General features: G+C 36.2%; 1 protein-coding gene across 3 annotated transcripts in view; it reads left to right on the plus strand.

Moving 5' to 3' along the window:
* The window catches only part of LOC149529482 (peptide chain release factor PrfB1, chloroplastic-like), a 169,629-nt gene that overhangs the window by 129,868 nt on the left and 20,137 nt on the right, over nucleotides 1–19,624 (plus strand). For all 3 annotated transcript variants that reach the window (XM_089809965.1, XM_089809966.1, XM_089809967.1), the window contains one exon: nucleotides 7,103–7,289. In XM_089809965.1, coding sequence (XP_089666091.1) covers nucleotides 7,103–7,289 — 187 coding nt within the window. The remainder of the gene's footprint in view (nucleotides 1–7,102; nucleotides 7,290–19,624) is intronic.

Consider the following 19,624-nt stretch of genomic DNA (forward strand, 5'->3'; position numbering starts at 1 on the left):
CTGTAGGCACAATGGGCCACGAAAGTTACACAATATAGGCAGAAGAAGTTGAAGTATGACGGACAGAACGAGATCAAACCAGGCAAGTTTCAAGTGAAATGGATCAGCGTGCCGTACCAGATTCGGGAAGTGGGTGATAATGGAGCAATGAAATCATGGATGCTAGATGGAAAGGGAGTGGCTGACATAGTGCATAGGTCGAAGATGAATGTCTACCATGAAAGAAATAACGCACCTCCGTGGACGAACAACTGAGAAAAGAATGACTGTAAGTACTATATATATGTAAATATTGTACATATGTAAGATAAGTAAGGACAGGAAAAGAAAAGTGGGGAAAAAAAAAGAAAAAAAGAGAAGCACAGAAGGTCACCGTATGGCTTTTCAATGCCCAGCCAACGTACGGATTCTTCAAGCTTGTTCACCGTACGGAAATTGCTGTGCAAAATTTGAAGACTGATGGATTTACCACCATACGACTTTTGGAATTTAACTGAAAGTTAGCGTATGGATTTGGAAACCATTGTACGGATTTCTATCATGTCGTATGGACTTGCTCAGTGTACAGATTTTTAAAAGCTGCTCACCTTTTAACCATATGAATTTCGAGTTTACCTACAATTTGGCAAGGTGGATATAACATGCGGATTGAAGACAATGTACGGATTTTTATGTCATTGATTCCAAAAACTTGCACCGTATGGATTTTGTAAGTCATCAATTTTGGAGATTACCGTACGAATTTTGAAGTCTTTAGATTGTGATGCTGTACGGATTCCATAAGTGTATGGAGGGTCCAGTTCACTGTACGGATATATAAGATTCATCTTGGCGTATGGATTTTAACATTGGCATACGGATTTGAGAGGATTGTTTATAATTTGCAAATTGCTGTATGGCTTTTCCAAACAATGCATGGTGTATGGATTTTAAGGTCTTCATTAGATGCATCAAGGGGATATTGAGGCTGTACAGTTTCCATTAGTTATCAGGTTGCGAAGAGTGTCTTGAATAGTGAATCATCATCCATTGTCGTACGGGTTCCCAGCATGAAATTGAAGATGAACTTGTAATTTGCCACTCACAGAGCACTTGGCATACGGATTTGGCGACGGATTCCACAGGCATACAAAGCTTGGTGTACGGATTTCATGATATGCTTGAAGCATTGATGCCGTACGGATTTTTCATAATGTGGGGTATGGTTTTTGCATAATATGGTGCAGGGTTTTTGCATAATGTGGCGTATGGATTCTATAGGTTTGGGTGTACGACTTCTGCATGTTATTGCATTCAGATTTTGAATGACATTCCAGGTTATTGCATAAGGAATTGGCGTACAAGGTTAAGTTTGTAACGTAACAGAGGGTGGTAGGAAGTTTTCCAAAAAAAAAGAAAAAAAAGAAAAACGACAACAGATTGAAACAGTTCGGAATGAGTAATGTATGATGCCAAAGGGAAGGGTAGACATAAGCAGTTGCCAAAAAGAGTGTGAAATTGGAAGAAAATGATAGAAATAGTGTGTTCCATGCAGTTTTGTGTCGGTTTTAGAGTGCTAATTTGGTCTTGGCGGCCCTAGGACCCCACAGGGGCGCTACCCCTCGACCTCGCTAGGGGTGTTGCCCCCTAGACCCCCAGTCGTTGCAGTTATCAGTCGTGGGAAGTGTGACTAGTTGATGAGACCTGGAGCTACTGCAGGCATGGAGTGTCTGTGTACTAGAGGCACTTGGAGTAGGTATTGGACGTGAGGCTGTCTTGGTGGATGCATAGAGAGCTTGGGAGGAGCTGATCATCCAGTTGGAGGCAATACAGTGACACTTGGCTCAGTGTAACCAGGAGTTGGAAGGAGACTAAGCAGCATGGGTGGCTATCAAGGTCAACTAAGGAGACAGTATTGTGTTAGCAGAGGCTGCAGATGCAACGTGGTTTGGAGACTAGTTTGGTGCAGGCATGAGACAAACGTGAAAGTGATGTGGCAGAAGCAGATTTATCTTGTTGTACTTAGTCAGTTAATGAATTTTTTTGTTAATTGTCTCAGATATTTTGTAATTGTCGTTTGGAGACGACTGTTCTTTTTGGGGGGGGGGGGATGATGTAGTCGGTAAATAATTGTAAATGAGCTGACGAGTAGGATAGTATATATTATTTTTTATGTAGTTGACTTGTGCTTGACGGGTTCCTTCGAGAACCTTTCGAAAGGCCCTTCGGTGAGTATTTATACCCCCTTCGGGAAGCATTGTAATCATCAGATATCATATCATTGAGTATAATGTAATGTTTTGGCATATGCGAATAAAGGAAGAAGTTCTGCTGTTTCCATCTATTGTCAGTGTGCATCAATGAATTAATCTATGCGGTAAATAGACCTCACACAAACAAGCACGTGTATAGAATAGTCTGTGGATGAGCACGCCCAAGTCAGTGGATCAAAGCATATTTGTTGTTAGCATATTACTATGGTGACATCAGCAGCTAGTTGTATAGGATAACTCACAAATGAGTATATTGAGGGGGCATTTATAATCAATATATGTGATTTACTTTTTGGAGGGAATAGAGGTAAAGTTCATGTGAGGTAAGTTTATGTATTTATTTCATTTTACATGAATTTAAGTTATTTTATTTATAGAGACTTATTTATGTTATATTCAAGAACATAAGAGAGATAAAATGAAATAAATGAATATAAGAGATTGGAAAATTGGTATTAATGAGAATATATAAATGTTTGAATTAGACATTCATCTAAATTATTGAGTATTATACTACTCTCTCTCGTATTTCAATATGTAGTATAAGAGATATTTTCCTTGATCTTTTCCTCCGAGAATGTTATTGCAGGGAAAGAGAGATTTGATATCAGATTCAGAGGGAGTCTAACACTTCTTCAAAGGTAAAGGAGCTCAGAATATTGATGTTCAGAGGGAGTTTGACACATCCATCTGAAGTAGCGAATAGAGGATATGTTTCAGTTGATCCTTGAAGATCTTGATCATATTAGAATCAGAGGGAGTTTTGACTTCATGTAAACTTTTGGTATCATGTGTGTGACTCCATGATTTAATTGGCCTACCCCCCTGTGAACATCATGAGGAAGTGATGACTTCCAAATGAACATCACTTGTATTTGCAAAAGTTATTGAAAGGTGACAATCTTACCATAACTTAATTTTCTATTATTCTGGATATCTTACGATGTCTATGCAGATCATGATAGATTATACTTTGCATGCTGGATGTTTATATGGAACACTTTGTAAGAATGTGTGCACATACCTTATAAACATTTTGAGTACATGGTGAGTGTTATGCAAATTGATGTTCTGGAGGCCATTACACATAGTACTTGGTGAATATCATGTGACTTGATGTTTTGGAGGCCATTACTCACAATACTTGGTGAATGTCTTACATCTCAACATTTTGGAGGCTATTACTCAAAAGAGTATTTGGTAAATATCATATGTTGATATTTTGGAGGCCATTACTCAAAGAGTATTTGGTGAATATCATATGTTGATATTCTAGAGGCCAATACTCATATGTGATATCAAAATGGTGAATATCAAATGTTGATATTCTGCAGACCATTACCGTATTGAGTACATGGTGAATATCATGTGTTGATATTCTGCAGGCCATTACTCAAGAGTGTTTGGTGAATATCATATGTTGATAGTCTGAAGGCCAATACTCATGATATCAAAAAATGGTGGATATCTTCTAATCCAAGATATCTTTAAATTTTTTGATTCCTAATATTACCAATGATGTAATATGTCTCGTGTTTATCCTCCCTAGCTAAGAGGGAGTGTTGATGTTTGGTAGCTTCAACAGGATAAACCTATGACTATATATAATTATATATGAGATATAAGTTTATTGTAATATGAGAGAAATATATATATATATATATATATATATATGATTAAATTTGTTATTATATTAATTATTTAATTAATGAATAGACATGTCCCATGAAGGGACATGTCTCTTTATGGTTTATTCTCAATATAAATAAGAGATTGGTGTCATTTGGAAAACTCATACCAATCATGGTAGTGCAAATACATTTGAAGCGATAAGAGAAAATCAACAAGCTAATTACAATAATCCAATCACTTTGACAATGATCCACAATAACATCATTGGCAAGTATTTTAGTTGTACCACCATATGATGTGAGTCCAAACACATGCAAATCCACACATATATATAAATAAATAAAAATACATGATCCATATAGCCCAATGACAATACAAGATAACATCATCAACAACAATGATATAGTAATTTATCCTCACTCACAAATAATAATATCCATAACAGACAATCAATTTCAATCATTAAATTATGATATAAATTCACAAAGCTCATTTTTTGCATTTAATAAATGCAAAAATATAAATCAACAAAAACATCCAAAAACTTGTTACTGTCTTACGCATGGGGATTAGTATTTCTGGAGGATCACAGATCATTGTATCTGAGGTGTAACATTGAACATAATAATGGTAAATTTGTACTTGAACCAAGTACGATGGGTAGGGTAGAGTGGATATGGCCAGTGTGGTATCTTATTAGAACCACTGTTAGGGTATACTCATACTTGTGGAGCCAGCTGAAATAACTGTCGTAATTACTTAACACACATCAAGCATAGCTTCTCAATATAAATGATACTAAGCAAATTTTTTAATTATCACCTAATGGATCATATCCACAAAATCATTAAATTTAAACAATATAATTATAATAGCACTTGGTAACAACATCAAAATCTAAGCACTGGTTCATGAACACCAATATATTAATAAAGTTTGGGCAAGGCCGCAATGCATACGGATCTTTTGCAAAATATTTCCATGACAAATCACATCTAAGAGTAGCATTAGAACATAATCATCTAACATCAATGTCATGCACTTAGCATCTGCAAATCATATAGTTCAAGCTAGGGATAGGTATGCATTGCGTGATCTATTGTTTCATAATTGGCTTTTAACTATTCATAGACAGAGTAATTATATTTGTCCACCTGTGATGAAGGAAGGTTAATGGGACTTGAACGTACGCACTGTTACAACGTACAATATGAATGTGTTAGAGTGGAAAAAAACAAAAGGTCAATGCTGTTGTCAAAACTAACATTGAACCCACTAAATTTTTGTAAGCATAACATGTTGGATTTGTTTGCAATTTACTGTATTTGTAAGCATATGTTTTTTGTGTTGCCCTGAAAAGTTGACCACTTAGTCATGATTGGGAATGCACTTATTTTTATTCTTTGTTTTAATTTTGTCAGTTACCACATTACTACCACTAAGAATATTAATTCAAAGATACAGTCCATGGTATGAAATTGCTTAATAAGTAGAGTGTTGTAATTCATTATTGTGGGTCTTAGCTATTTATGTGCACAACTATAGCAATGCTGCAGATTCTCATAGCTAGTTGCCTAATAGTTTAGATTGATTGTTTCCATTAAACCTAAGTTACTGATCCTAGTTTTGATATAAGTTCGGGTGTTTACCAAAATATATTTTTGACAAGTAGGAGATATTTTCCTCAGCAAGTCAAATTGTGATACTGCTATCAGGATTCAACTTTGTATGTTTTTAACTCATTGACCCATGTTTCATGAGTAGTGGTTCACAAGTACCTATCTCTTATGAGAGGGAATGAAGCACTTAGCAGTCACTGCATCTAGGTGAAGCATTGAGACTCCCTGGGAGGTCACTAATGGCAGAACTACTCAAACTTAAGTGTGCTTAACTACGGAGTTTACTCCCCCACTCTGCTTGTGATCCCATTTGCAAAATCTTCACTAAGTGTTGTGCCATATGAATCATTCATTAGGCCCCTTAAGCTCATCAATTGATAAGTAAGAGATATTCTCCACAACAAGTCAAATTGTCATATTGCTATCAGGATTCAACTGTGTAGGGTTTTGAGTTGAACTCATTGACCCATGTTTCAGGAGTAGTGGTTCACAAGAACCTATCTTTCATGAGAATGAATCTAAATGTCACAAAAATTCTTTTTGGTTGGGTTATAGTTTTGCATATATACACACACACACACACACACGCACACATTATAGATTCATACATGTGTATGTTCAATGTTCATTCATCATTGATTCAAGAATCAAAACTTCAAACATAGAATAATAATAAGTTAGAAGCGTGATACTCATAAGTCCATAAGTGCCCATAAAACTATAAATAAAATACTTAATATATCATAGTGGTAATTTGCAAAAGTCTCAAAATGTCATTACACAATGAGAATGAAAATTACAAGCCATATTTCATATTTAATATTCAAATTCATCTTCATCATGATCATAGGAATAAAGCTTAGCATTTGGTTCAAGTTCATTTGAATCACTAGCTGTCTCGCTCGCTTTGGAGGTCAAGATTTGGGTTTGCATCATATTTTAGTTTTAAAAATAAAAAATGCCATGTGGGGCCCATTTTTTGATGCCCACAGCCTTGAGTTCTCGTGGGTTCTGCCCAGGTTCCTCCATGCAGGACCCACAAGTAACCTTGCCACCAGGGAGGGACTTGGGCAGAATCCAGGCACGACCGATGCTAAAACCGAACTGGGATCAGTTTCTGAGGCTAAACAGATGGACCCGGGAACTTAGCATGAAATGAAACAAAAAGCAATGTTCCCTGAGAAGATGGATACCCTCTTATGGCCTCAACATTTAATTTGCATTACTGAAGTGATCTAGGGGCCTCCCATCATAGCAGATGACATGTTTTACAAATCCTGGTTGTACAGGTATATGCTTCTTGTGTATGATAACTGTTAATTTGTGATATTGCTATTGCTCAAATTTGTTTATGTCGTTTGGGCATTCAAATATTTTAGTTTATGCATACATATTGAGTTGGTTCCTAAATTCCTTGTTCAATGTATGCGTTTCAATTGTTCTGGGGCATTTCAGCTGAAATTATTTTGAGTAACTCCATTTACGTCATTTATTGATTTAATTATAGATTTGAATTTTTGTGATTTTTTTTAAATTTAAGCAGAAAAACTGAGTTTCATTATACTTTTCAATGCTAAGAATCAAGATTGCTTCATGCAGACTTGCAATGCAGGTGTAGATGTAGTGCCTCTTTTTATTGAAAATTGTGTGGACTTTAAATTGCCTGATGAAGATCTTGAGATATGTTACACAAGTTTAAGTGGAAGCAGCACCCAAAGTCTTAACAAAGCTGAAATGGCAGTTCATATTATTCATATTCCAACTGGTATCTCTGTTTACTGCACAGGTTCGAATTTCATTTACCTCCTAACATTTATTGAGTATTTTGATCTTCAAGTTGATACCTTTCTTTTCATTTCTGATAGCAAACATGACAGATATTTCATATGCACTGAATATGATGCAATTGTGGAACTTCAAACTGAAGAGTGGTTCCCGTATCTCTGGATTTTCTATATTGCTTTTATCCAGTTTCAGTGGATCTGGTAATAATAATATACTATCATTAGATGGCATAGTTTACGAAACATTAAAAAGATTTGATTGGCCTGGAAGATGATAATTACATAGTTTCTTAAACTCTTTCTGCACCCAAAGTATAGTGATGGAAGAAAATAGATGAAATACACAGAGAACATATTGTTTAGATGGGGGAAAAGATTTTCACATAAAACCTCATAAAGCATCAAGTGATCATTCATTAGTGAGGAAAATTACAGTTTTTACAAGTGCAGACTTAACAAGTGTAAGAGCTAGTCAGCTCTAATAGACAGCCTCCATATAACCTCCCGAACTTTATTCTAAAAGAGTAAACACTCAATGTGTGGCAATGACCCTATAGGCCGATCAATCCCAAAATTTGTTCTTTTTTAGATTTCCAAAAGAAATTCTTGCAATGAGTACTTGATTGAGGAATAAAACAATACAAATGTGGCAAAAGATGAAGCTAATGAAGATGTTTCAAGATACCATCCTTCCATTATATATAGTTTTCCTTTTTCAAGATGATCAGAGAAGAATGAAATGAAAATCCATATGGACTAATATAGATCTCCAAATCACATAAACAACCTTCAATAGAAATCAGAATCTCCCCAATATAATCAATATTGAAAATGAAGCCCCTCTGAAAAGGATAGTACTTATCCGGCTGTAAAGATGTCTGAGTTATCAATCAGAACACAATGACTGCATCATCATCCATGACCTATCTTAGATCCCAATGCAGGATTTTCCATGATGTTCGAGTCAATCATGCAAGCTCTTCTGGGCTATAGATTTTTTTTAAAAGTTTGATATTTGTTTCGTAATCCATGAGATTTGTATACATTTGACAATATTTACAATTTACAATTTTTTTATATCTAACTATGTTGTCTCCTTCAGCTAAAAAATAAATTTTGTTTTTATTTTATACTCGTGCTATCAATGTGTATTTGTTCATAATATATATGATCAAAGTAGCTTAAATTTGATTGGTTTATTGTGTTTTTAAAGTTAAATTATTAAAGGGTGCATTAAATGCATTTTAAATCCTTAAAAAACTCTATATATTTAATGCTTCTTTTTTCTGTTTTGTAAGTCTTTGTTGAGTTTGGGTGTCTTATGTCATAATGTAGAAAGGGTTAGAATAGGATAGGAATGGATAAAGAGGGATAAAAGGCTTGCAAAATTTGAAGGTAAGATTTTTAAGCTGCTTGAATCAAAGTGTATAAAAGTCTAAAGATTATTCTTAGTAATTTTACAAGGTCATTTTTAAGATCAAGATATGTAGAAGTTAATGAAGAAAATATTGCCAAGTTTATAAATTGTCCATCCCTTTCCACACAAGATAACTTTAGTATTGTTTTGTTGTATCAATCTATTCCATGGAAGAAAGATACTAGTGTGCGATGCAGGGTTGTTGTCTAGGAGACAACATAAGTCAAGGGTAGAGTTAGATGATGAAGGAGGAATTATTGAAGAGGACCAACATACAGCGAGAAAGTAGTAACTCTATAACTGTTGGGAAAGAAGATGCAATGTAAGAAGCCATGGGCTGAGAGACTTTAATGGTCACATTTTTAAAATGTAACTAATATGTTTGTAGAACATTTAAAAGGATATTACAAAATAAGAGAATTGGAGAAGTGAGTAAAGAGTGTAGGTATTCTAAACCAAAGTAACAAGAGTTGGACCCGGCTCGGACTTGGCAAGGGTAACTTGACTTGTGGCCCGGCTCGGCTCGGTAGTGACTTGGCAAAGTGACAAAACTCTTGAAATTTTGAGATTTTTTAAGATTTAAAGAACATTCCATGCTCCCATTATTGAATAAAGCTTAAAGACACAATAACATCATGAAATAGAAGTTAATTTGATCACATACTTAAACATGCATCGATTACATAAGTACAAAGGTAAATTGCAAATACTAAATAGTAGTTGAAGGAAATAGAAAACATAGATATATAAAATGATAATTCCATGAAACCCATAAAAATGTATATCAAATCCATGAAATCAAACACATCAATAGTCATCATCAAGTGTTCCAATCACATTTTAAGTTAAACAAAAAGTTAAAACAAGACTATAGCTATGGCTCCTAGTCCTCGTCCTTGTAACAAATGGTTTCTCTTATCGAAAACAATTACAATTTAAATAAGAATTTCCAACTTTCATTGATAAATAACTAAAATCCTTTAACCTTATAAATGATCATCTGAAAATAACTAGTTTAACGGTTATCTGAAAATAACTGTATCCATGATCACCTAAAAATAACTAGTTTAATGATTAGCTAAACATAACTATATTAATGATCAATTGAAAATGATTAGACTAACAATCATCTGAAAACAACTAAATTATCGATTATCTACCCTTTCTAGATACAAGTAAGCTATGTTACCCGGGGACGCGTTTCCACCCCTAAACCTGAAGTTTCGGAAACGGGGACGGTTTCGGGGACGGGGGGACAGCAGGGGACGTTTCCCAGACGTCCCCACTTGGAGAAGAAAACAGGAAACGCGTCCCCGAAACTTCGGAAACGGTCAACGAGTTTCCGAACCACGTTGACCGTTTCGGGGACTGTTTTCCCATTTCCTAACGTCCCGGGGACTGCATAAAAGGTTTCCTATTAAAATTTATTAAACTCAAAAAAACCATTAAAAAAATGATTTTCCAGTCATCTACTGGCCCGGACATGTAGAAGTCAATTTTTTTATAAAATATATTATAAAGTGAATGATTAGGGGCAACTATCATACCATCTTTGTTTTCATTTTGAAGCTTAGGATGATAGTGATAGTGACTTTGATATGGATGATTAGGGGCAGCTGCCTTAGTATCTTTTGTTTTCATTTTGACTTTGATGTTTCAGACTTGGAGTGTTCTGTCTTGACATTATAATATTATATGATCATTGATACTTCAAAAGTTTAAAACTTTAAAGTTTGAGTCTTTATCTATTCAATGTTTCCATTTTATTGAGAGTTGATGTTTTTCATTCTCTTATTTGACTCATTTCATTATGTGCTAATGGTATCTTAAGTACTTAAATGATGATTGAAAATGATGCTATTTAGAATTTGCTACGATGATTCGATTAGATGCTGATTGCTATGCTCTATGATCATTGATGAATCATTATTTGATGAATGAGATTGATAATTTTAAACTATGTTGCTATGATGAATGTAGAATTGATGAATATATTTGAAAATTCAGATAAAATTCAGATATATATATATATACATATACATATATATATATATATAGCCGTCCCCTGCCGTCCCCTATTTCGGCAAAAAAAAAAACCGTCCCGGAAACCCGTTTCCCCGTCCCCCCGTCCCCTCGTCCCGGAAACTTGGGGTAACATAGCAAGTAAGTAATGCATATAAAGAAAAGAAGGAAAGAAACATACAAGTATCATCCGGAGATCTTTAGCTGGTTGTGCAAGCCTCGGCTTGGTGAGAGGAGAAGCATTGACATAGGCTTAACCTCCCAACCTCGGACTATACTTATCCCGCCACAATCTATTGAATTAGAAAGGCCTTCTCTACCTTGGGATCGGGCTTGGGATGTTCTTAGTCCAGCCACCTGAGCATCCTGGTGTTTAGAATATCCGCATAGTTATGAAACAGATATGTTTGCTTATTTGGCGCCACTAACATCAAGTGATCCACTAACATCAAGTGATCATTAGATGACAAACATGCCTTTAAACTACCTTGGCCAAGGATTTCAAATGGGTTCATTGACCCGATCACCACTGCTTGACTTGACAACAGGTTTCATTACAGGGATGAGCATGAGCTATTAAGTATGTTTCATTTAATTTTAACATGTCTAATTCCTTGTCTACTTTCTTGCAGATTCATTCCACCTCTTCACCATTCATGGCTACACAGCCGGTGAATCCCAGGTGTTTTTGGAAGATTGTGAGCAATCTACACTTTCCTCTTCACCAATTTATGGCTACATTGTTAGTGAATCCCAGGTGTTTTTGGAAGGTTATGAGCATTCTACTCTTGGCATAGTTTCTAAAAAGATTCATTGATTTGTATATCTTACCATGAACTATGACAAAATAAAACATGTTCTTGAGATCAATATCATTCATCAAGGTTTTATTGCACTTAGAAACTCTTCTTTAAGAGATACTAATTGACTCTTTTAATGATGATTTTGGAAACTATGAGAGTTAAGAATAAAATCATTATAAAATGACATGGATTATTCAACAAGCTTATATTGTGATCATGGATAAGAAGTTTCTGAGCCTAGCCGATTGCTATAGAAATTGAATTTAAAGTTTAAACATTGGAATATCATAATCTGAAATGATAACTCATGACCTAATAAGAATTCAGAGTTGTCTAAAAACTTGCAAATTGATTTGAAATCAGTTTCCCTCCAGTTGCTTGAAGACGTCACCTGAGTGCATATGAATCTTTTATTCTCAGCCAAAATACTTGTACAACAGGGTGTATAAAACGAGCTACTTGAATAAAGATTAAAAAATGATATTTCAGGGAAATTGTCACAAGAAGAAATATGGAATTAGGAATGATGAAGGCAGAAGAAAATGCTGGAAAGATGTAAGTCAGAGCATACAGGAGTTTAGGTGTGAATATGTAATATCCGTCTACTACACATGGCTTCAAATAAGAAGGGTCGAGGCTTCTTGGCTTTTGCAAACTTAAAAGATTATTTGTCAATTAATTTTGCCAAGTGTTAAATCGGTTACAATCAAAAGAAAAGAGAAATAAAAGGATGGAAGAAAGAGTTGGAAAATTTATAATTCGATTTTTTGTTATAATATATATTTACATAAGTTCATGTAAATATATCAATGGGGTGACATCATTTTATTAAGTTATTATAATATAGTGGGGCCATTTCATTTTTATATCTATATGTACGTATATACATATATATTATAATAATATGATGAAAGATCATTTAAAATCCTTTGAGGTATGTTTTATATTTTAATTAGATTATTTTATTTTTTTCTTAGATTATTTATTTAATAGCTCATGCGGGTCCCATATATGTATCCTGTGTTCAAGTTGTTGGGTCCTTACCAAAAAAGTTTAAGGTCATATCTGTCAATCCTGATGACTGAATTAAGTGAGCATCCCATTCCAGTCATCCCATTTAGCAATGCTTCCCCCCTTCATCTTCTCCTGCAATCACCCATGAAAACACTTCCGCCATAATAACAATTCTATAATAATTTTCATATAAACATTTAAAAGACTTAAATTATTAATCATAATTCCAAAATCTAGCAACTGCTAACATCATATAACAGTTAATGGTTAACGACCATCTTCATTAATAGTTAATACAATGGATATAATTAACTACCTATTTCACATGATCATGAAAGAATAATCTGTTAAATCCAATGGTTATGAGCAAGTTTAAAATTAGGTCAAAAATTTGGGATGTAACAATCCTCATCCTCATCCTCAACCTTAACCTCAGCCTCAGTGTAATCTATAAAATGCCTCTTAGTAAGACGTCTAAGGCAGGTCCTGGGTGATTGATTAGCCATAGCATCAGCCTATGAGGTGCCTCTAGGATCAATTGTAGTCTCTGCCAATGCCTGTGAGGTGCCACTAGGAACAATTGTAGCTCTCTTGTCCTTTACTACCATAGCCATGACCTCAGCCTCTTTGTCTGCCTCGTCAACCCACTTTTGGTCCTCATCATCAAAGACAGGATCAATAGCCTTAGTGATCCGCTCAAACTCTAGATCAACGTCCTCTAGAGTAATTGGAGAGGTGTCACTATACAAAATCTCCCTGGTCCTAATGCGTAGGTTGTAATGCACAAAGACTAGCTTATTCATTTTCTCCACAAACAACTTGTTACGTCTCTTCGAGTGGATGTGCTCGAACATGCTCCTGTTGCGCTCACATCCAAAAGCGCTACTTGGCTGGCTCATTATGCAAATGACGATTTGTTGAAGTTTTTGGTTGAAGGCCCAAACATTTTCCACCATCTATCTAAATCTTGAAAAAAGGAAAAAGAAAAAAATGATAGTCTGATTTCAAAATTTAAACTTTAAAGCTAGAAATTTAGAAACTAGATTGTATAAGGCTTAAGCTGCAATTTTTACCTAGCTACAATTTTGTACGACCACCTTTGCAAATTTGACTTGAAAAAATGGGTCTGATTGCATTATTATAGGCATCCATCTCAAGCAATATATCTATGGCATTAGTGACCATCTTTGATATCATAGTGTATAGGCCACTAAGAACCTCCTCATTTGCCTTGAAATCTTCACGGAAACGATATGTAGGATTGAGGTAATAGGCTGCTGCATGGATGGGTCTATGAAACTAATTTTGTCATCTCCTATCAATTATGTCCCAAATAGGGCCATACTTGTCGTCAACTCCCACATATTTGGCTCTAATAGCCTCCTTGGCCCTATCCATGCCCTCATATATGTAGCCCATAGCGGACTCTTTCCCATCAACAACTTGTAGGATGTCATGTCCCCATTTTGGAGGCAATTTGATTTAATTAATTTAATTAATTAGGTTGTCCAAAATAATGAATATTTATGAGGATGACTAATTAATTGTTTTAATTAAATAAATAAGTGGTATTAAGTTAATTATTTATAAAGTTATCAAATAAATAAATATTAAAAGGTAACTTTATATTTAATTAATTTAATAAAGTGACTTGAATTATAAAATATTTTTATAAAGTCACTTAATAGATAAAATAAAAAATAATGTTCTAGAAGCTTCTGGAGAAAGTGGAGGAAAAAGAATAAATAGGCACCCCGGGCTTCATTCTAATCATCCAAATTTGTTGTTGTTGATGTTGATGTTTGTTGATGTGCATTGTGGAGCCTAGGGTTTCTGCAATAGTCACAACTGGCCATTGAGAACGAAAACTCTCAATTGGTACGCAATTTTGAGGGTGTGAAATATCACTTGAATTATTGCAGCTGGGAGGAAGATACTTCAGTCTTCTATTTGTGCTACATTGAGAAAAAATATTTGAGTACAAAAAGCAGGCCGAAAAAGCAGCTCGAAAAAAGCAGGCCGAAAAAGCAGTTCAAAAAAGCAGGCCGAAAAAGTAGGCCGAAAAAGCAGTTGGAAAAAAGCAGGCTGAAAAAGCAGTTCGAAAAAAGCAGGCCGAAAAAGCAGTTCGAAAAAATAGGCCGAAAAAGCAACTCCGAAAAAAGCAATCCGAAAAAGCAGTTCGAAAAAGCAAAAACAAAAAAGCAAATCCGGAAAAAGCAAGTGGTAAAAGCAGATCGGAAAAAAGCAAAGCAAAAGGGGCAGCATTGAAGGAAAATATTACAGCCATCCACAATCAGGTTCTTCACTTCTCATTTGGCATATTTTCTGAGAAATGTAGGTTTTCAGCTGAGTACAAAATATAGCTTCAGCACTTCATTATTTTACATTGTACTTGTCTTTGTTTGCCAATTGGCATTATTGGTATCAAAGGAAGGCTAGGATTTTGTAATTGAAAGAGCGTTGTAATTTTTAGACTATCTATATTGCAACTCTAGCGTTGATGATCAGCTTATTAGTTTGCATTCCAATTGTTTGACAAAATATCAATTGGCTGTAAGTTCTCTTTTTGGCATAAATAATGTTATAATTTTGCATACTAAGTGTTTATATTAATGCCACTTGGTTGTAAGTGCATTAATGCCATCCTAGGTTGCATCCAAAGTATTTGTCATAATTACTAATTGCTGTAGCTGCATTTTGCAAGTAGTTTAAGTCATATATGTATTGAATATTGCCAAAATTAGTTGCACATTCATATTAGGTCATTGTTTAGACAATCTGGAGTCTTTTTGTAATCATTCTCTTTGAGGCAAATCCAAACAAGAATCACTGCAACAATCTGAAAAGTTATATCAGTCAGATGACCCTTGCTTGCAAAGTGTTTGATGAAGTGTCAAACAACTGAAGTATAAGGATTTTTTTTTTATTGAAGAAATTATAACCTATTGGGGTTATTACAGTGGTATCAGAGCGGTTTTCTTGCCATCCTGTGGGGTGAGAACCGACTTACATGAGTGATCAGCACTCTACTTTATCTAGAATGGATAGGTACAGTACAAAATCTCTGAGGACACAATCTTGGACAATTGATAGACACAGTATCCAGAGTCGGAATTGTGGAAAGGATGGCTATTCAGACATTCAAGATGAACTTAGAAAAATAAGGCATAACATGTTTGAACTGTTGGTTAAGCACCATCGTATAAATGACAGGCTGTCTGACCTAGCTAAGGTGGATAAGTCGACTGGATTTCGATTTGGCAAATCTTCTCGCAAAGCATTGACTGATACAGTGAGAGATGTTACTAAGAACCTTAATGAGGAGTTCGAGAAACAAGTTTGCAACCAGTCAGAGGTTTCAGTTCAGCCACAGGAAGAAGTGGTGAAGGATATTACGCTGATGGATAGTAACTGTCAACTTGGTACTCGAGACAGTTGTATACAGGCTGCCAAAGGGTGATGTCTCAGGTACTCAGGACAGTTTGGTTCCAACAGGCAGTGACTACAGCATAGTGGGTTCAAATGATGATTATGAGGATGTTGTTGTGCATGATGGTGAGATACCTAGTAGAGATGAGCAGACATTGAGCATTCATGACTTTGCTGAGAGAGAGTACCAAGCAGAGTTAGATGCTTCGTCACATGAGGATGGTAGTACTTCACATGATTTGTCCAGCCAGTTGAAGGTGAGCGAAGACAGTATTGTGACTTCATTATCTCATCATGACAGGATGCGGGATATGATAGAGGATCACATCTAGATGATTCAGTTACAGGGTAGACACAAGGGAATTCAGACGAAATCTTCTTGTGTTGACTTACAGGCGATTGGGGAAGGAATGGGAACGATGAAGTTGAGTTATTTACATCTTCTATCAGATCGTGACCATCTTCTTAGACTTGTCAGAGACTATTCAGATGCCTTGAGGAGGAAGGAGGAAGTTGACAGGCTTTCTCGCGAGCTTGAGGACATTCGAGCTTCTTGGATGAATACTCCATTGGCATTACAGGACTGGGAGAGACATGGGAATGAGCATGGCATGGAGCTGAGCTTAGTTTCATCTTGCACTCCTGATACTCAGTTTTCTGCGGCAGGCGGATCATATGTGGTCGTTGATAATGTTGTGAGTTCATCTTGCATTCACATTCAGGATACAGGGAAAATGTCAGACAAGTTTGTGGAGTTAGTTGGTATTAGTCATATTACTCAGGTGAGGAGTTTGCTTGAGTTACCAGCTGATTTTAGTTTACGGATATGGATTCGAGATTGTTATATTGGCGTTTGGGATTCAGTCGACTGGAGATCTTTATCACTTTTTGGTAGCAGTGATTGTTTGGGTGATATCATGGATTTGATTAGCAGATTGCACGGTGTTGTCTTTTCTTGTGCCAGCAGCTTGTTCGATGTTGGTATTAGTTTTTATACACCAGTGTTGGGCTTTGTTCATATATCCAGTCGACCATTCTTGCTGGAATGTGTTGATGATCTTTCATATTTGGCAGTGTGTATAGATGAGTCCCAGGATCATATTGGCATTGATGACATCTAGGAGGATGCAGTGGGCAGTTTTGAAGACTTAGTTTCTTTGGCAGTTTCTTGTGGTATAGAGGAGTTGGACAGCAGCGCTACAGTTTTTGATACTCTGTATGTTGATATGAGCTTTGGAGTTGATTCGCAAGATATGGATGGTAATACTTTAGAGACCAGTAACTTTGAGGATACTCCTTTAGACAGTGTGTCAGAGGAGGTTTGTAGGAGATAGTCTAGCCAGTGTCATCATGTGTCCAGTCAGTTGAGAGTTAGTGAGCTAGACATTGCTATGGCTTGCGAGCATTTCGATGCTGCTCGTCAGTTGTTAGCAGTTTATGGATGGGGTTCTCCTACTAGTGATGAGCAGGGAGGCAGTTATTTTTCCTTGACAGAGATCCACTCTTTATGGGAGGCTATTCGGATTCTGAGACAGAATTATATGCAGCTGGTAGCCGACAGAGATTATCTTATGGAGTGGGGGAGTACAGCATACGATGCATTATTGGCCAAGGAAGATGAGGTGAGTGAGCTTACTCAGCAGCTCGAGGTGACTTCTAAGATTCTTGAGAGTACACAGTTGGCTTTCGAGGAGTCACAATTTCATTTGGCTAAGGTGACCGTGGAGTTAGAGCGACTGCAGTCTTTACCAAATTCTGTACAGTCACAAGCTGTGGTGTCTAGTGATTCGAGGATGTCCATGGTCGAGATTGACAGTGGAGATGGGGATGCATCCATCCTTGATACCAACATTGGCATATCGGGTTCGTTCCCACTAGAGTCAGGTTCAGTTGAGTTGGGTGCTGTAGCAGATTGTTGTGGTATGCCTAACATGGTGGTGGCCTCTATTACTGATGGCACGGAGACTAGAGATGTTGTATCAAAGATCATGTGTGATGTTGGTGAGCCGACAGTTAGCATGGTTCCTGCTAGTAATACTACTCCCTTGGCGATGTCTTCGAAGGTAGTAGTCAGTTGCAGCTTGGTTAGTGATCGATTGCAGTCTGAGCCATTGACTGAGATTGGCACATTCTATCGGCATTACACTGTGAGGTATGCTCATCAATTTTCCTTTGATGACCATGTTGATGAGATGATGATACAGAGATGTACTTTGGTTCCTAGTGCTTGTCATCAGTTATGGGACGGTTTGATGCCTCAGGATGAGAGTTGTGATGGGCATGACATGGCGATAGGTTCTGTAGTTGACAGCTTGATAATACATGACTTAGAGCAGGAGTTTGAGAGTGATGCTTCAACGGTTGTAGTTATTGATTCTACTCCTTTGGCTATGACATCTCCTGACTTAGCTGGTGATCAGTCACAGTGGGTTGTATCACTTGTTCATGCTGAGCTATTGACCGAGGTTGGTTCTTTTTATCAGCATTATACTGCAGGGTATGTACATCAGTTAGCCTTTGATCCTTGTGTTGAGGAGTTGATGGCAGGCAAATTTGGTTTTGGTTCCATTTCTTGCTGTTTATTTTGTGATGTCTTTTCGCCATCAGCAGTGCATGGGAGTTATGGTTATGAAACAGTGGCCGTTGATCTGCAAAGTTGTGTTGACTGCAGGAGTTGTATAGTGTGTGGATTCTCCATACTTGGTACAATTTCATTCGGGAGCGTTCACCATTGTTGCAGAGTTGGATTGTACATTTTGTATAGGCCAGTGGGATGCGTTGATGGTATTTATTGTGTTGGCAGTTTGATTTGTCCACTTTACTTGGGCTTTGATTTTCTAAGAGTTTGTGTCTCGTGGGTTTCTGACTATGGCAGTTGTGATTTTGGAGTTTGGTTGAGCTGTAATTGTCAGTTTGATTATGGATTCCTCTTGGTTATATTGTAGAGGATATTGCAGGAGCCTGTGTTGATTGATAGCAGTATAGTACATGACTACATTTGGGATTCAGGCGGATTGATTGGTTTATTGCTCAGCCATTGCTTGGGGACAAGCAATTTTAGGAAGGGCGGACTGTCATGTCCCCATTTTGGAGGCAATTTGATTTAATTAATTTAATTAATTAGGTTGTCCAAAATAATGAATATTTATGAGGATGACTAATTAATTATTTTAATTAAATAAATAAGTGGTATTAAGTTAATTATTTATAAAGTTATCAAATAAATAAATATTAAAAGGTAACTTTATATTTAATTAATTTAATAAAGTGACTTGAATTATAAAATATTTTATAAAGTCACTTAATAGATAAAATAAAAAATAATGTTCTAGAAGCTTCTGGAGAAAGTGGAGGAAAAAGAATAAATAGGCACCCCGGGCTTCATTCTAATCATCCAAATTTGTTGTTGTTGAGGTTGATGTTTGTTGATGTGCATTGTGGAGCCTAGGGTTTCTGCAATAGTCACAATTGGCCATTGAGAACGAAAACTCTCAATTGGTACACAATTTTGAGGGTGTGAAATATCACTTGAATTATTGCAGCTGGGAGGAAGATACTTCAGTCTTCTATTTGTGCTACATTGAGAAAAAATATTTGAGTACAAAAAGCAGGCCGAAAAAGCAGCTCGAAAAAAGCAGGCCGAAAAAGCAGT

Source organism: Cupressus sempervirens, chromosome 11 (assembly GCF_028749045.1).
Source record: "Cupressus sempervirens isolate cs-2001-9-10 chromosome 11, ASM2874904v1, whole genome shotgun sequence".
NCBI classification, from domain to species: Eukaryota; Viridiplantae; Streptophyta; class Pinopsida; order Cupressales; family Cupressaceae; genus Cupressus; species Cupressus sempervirens.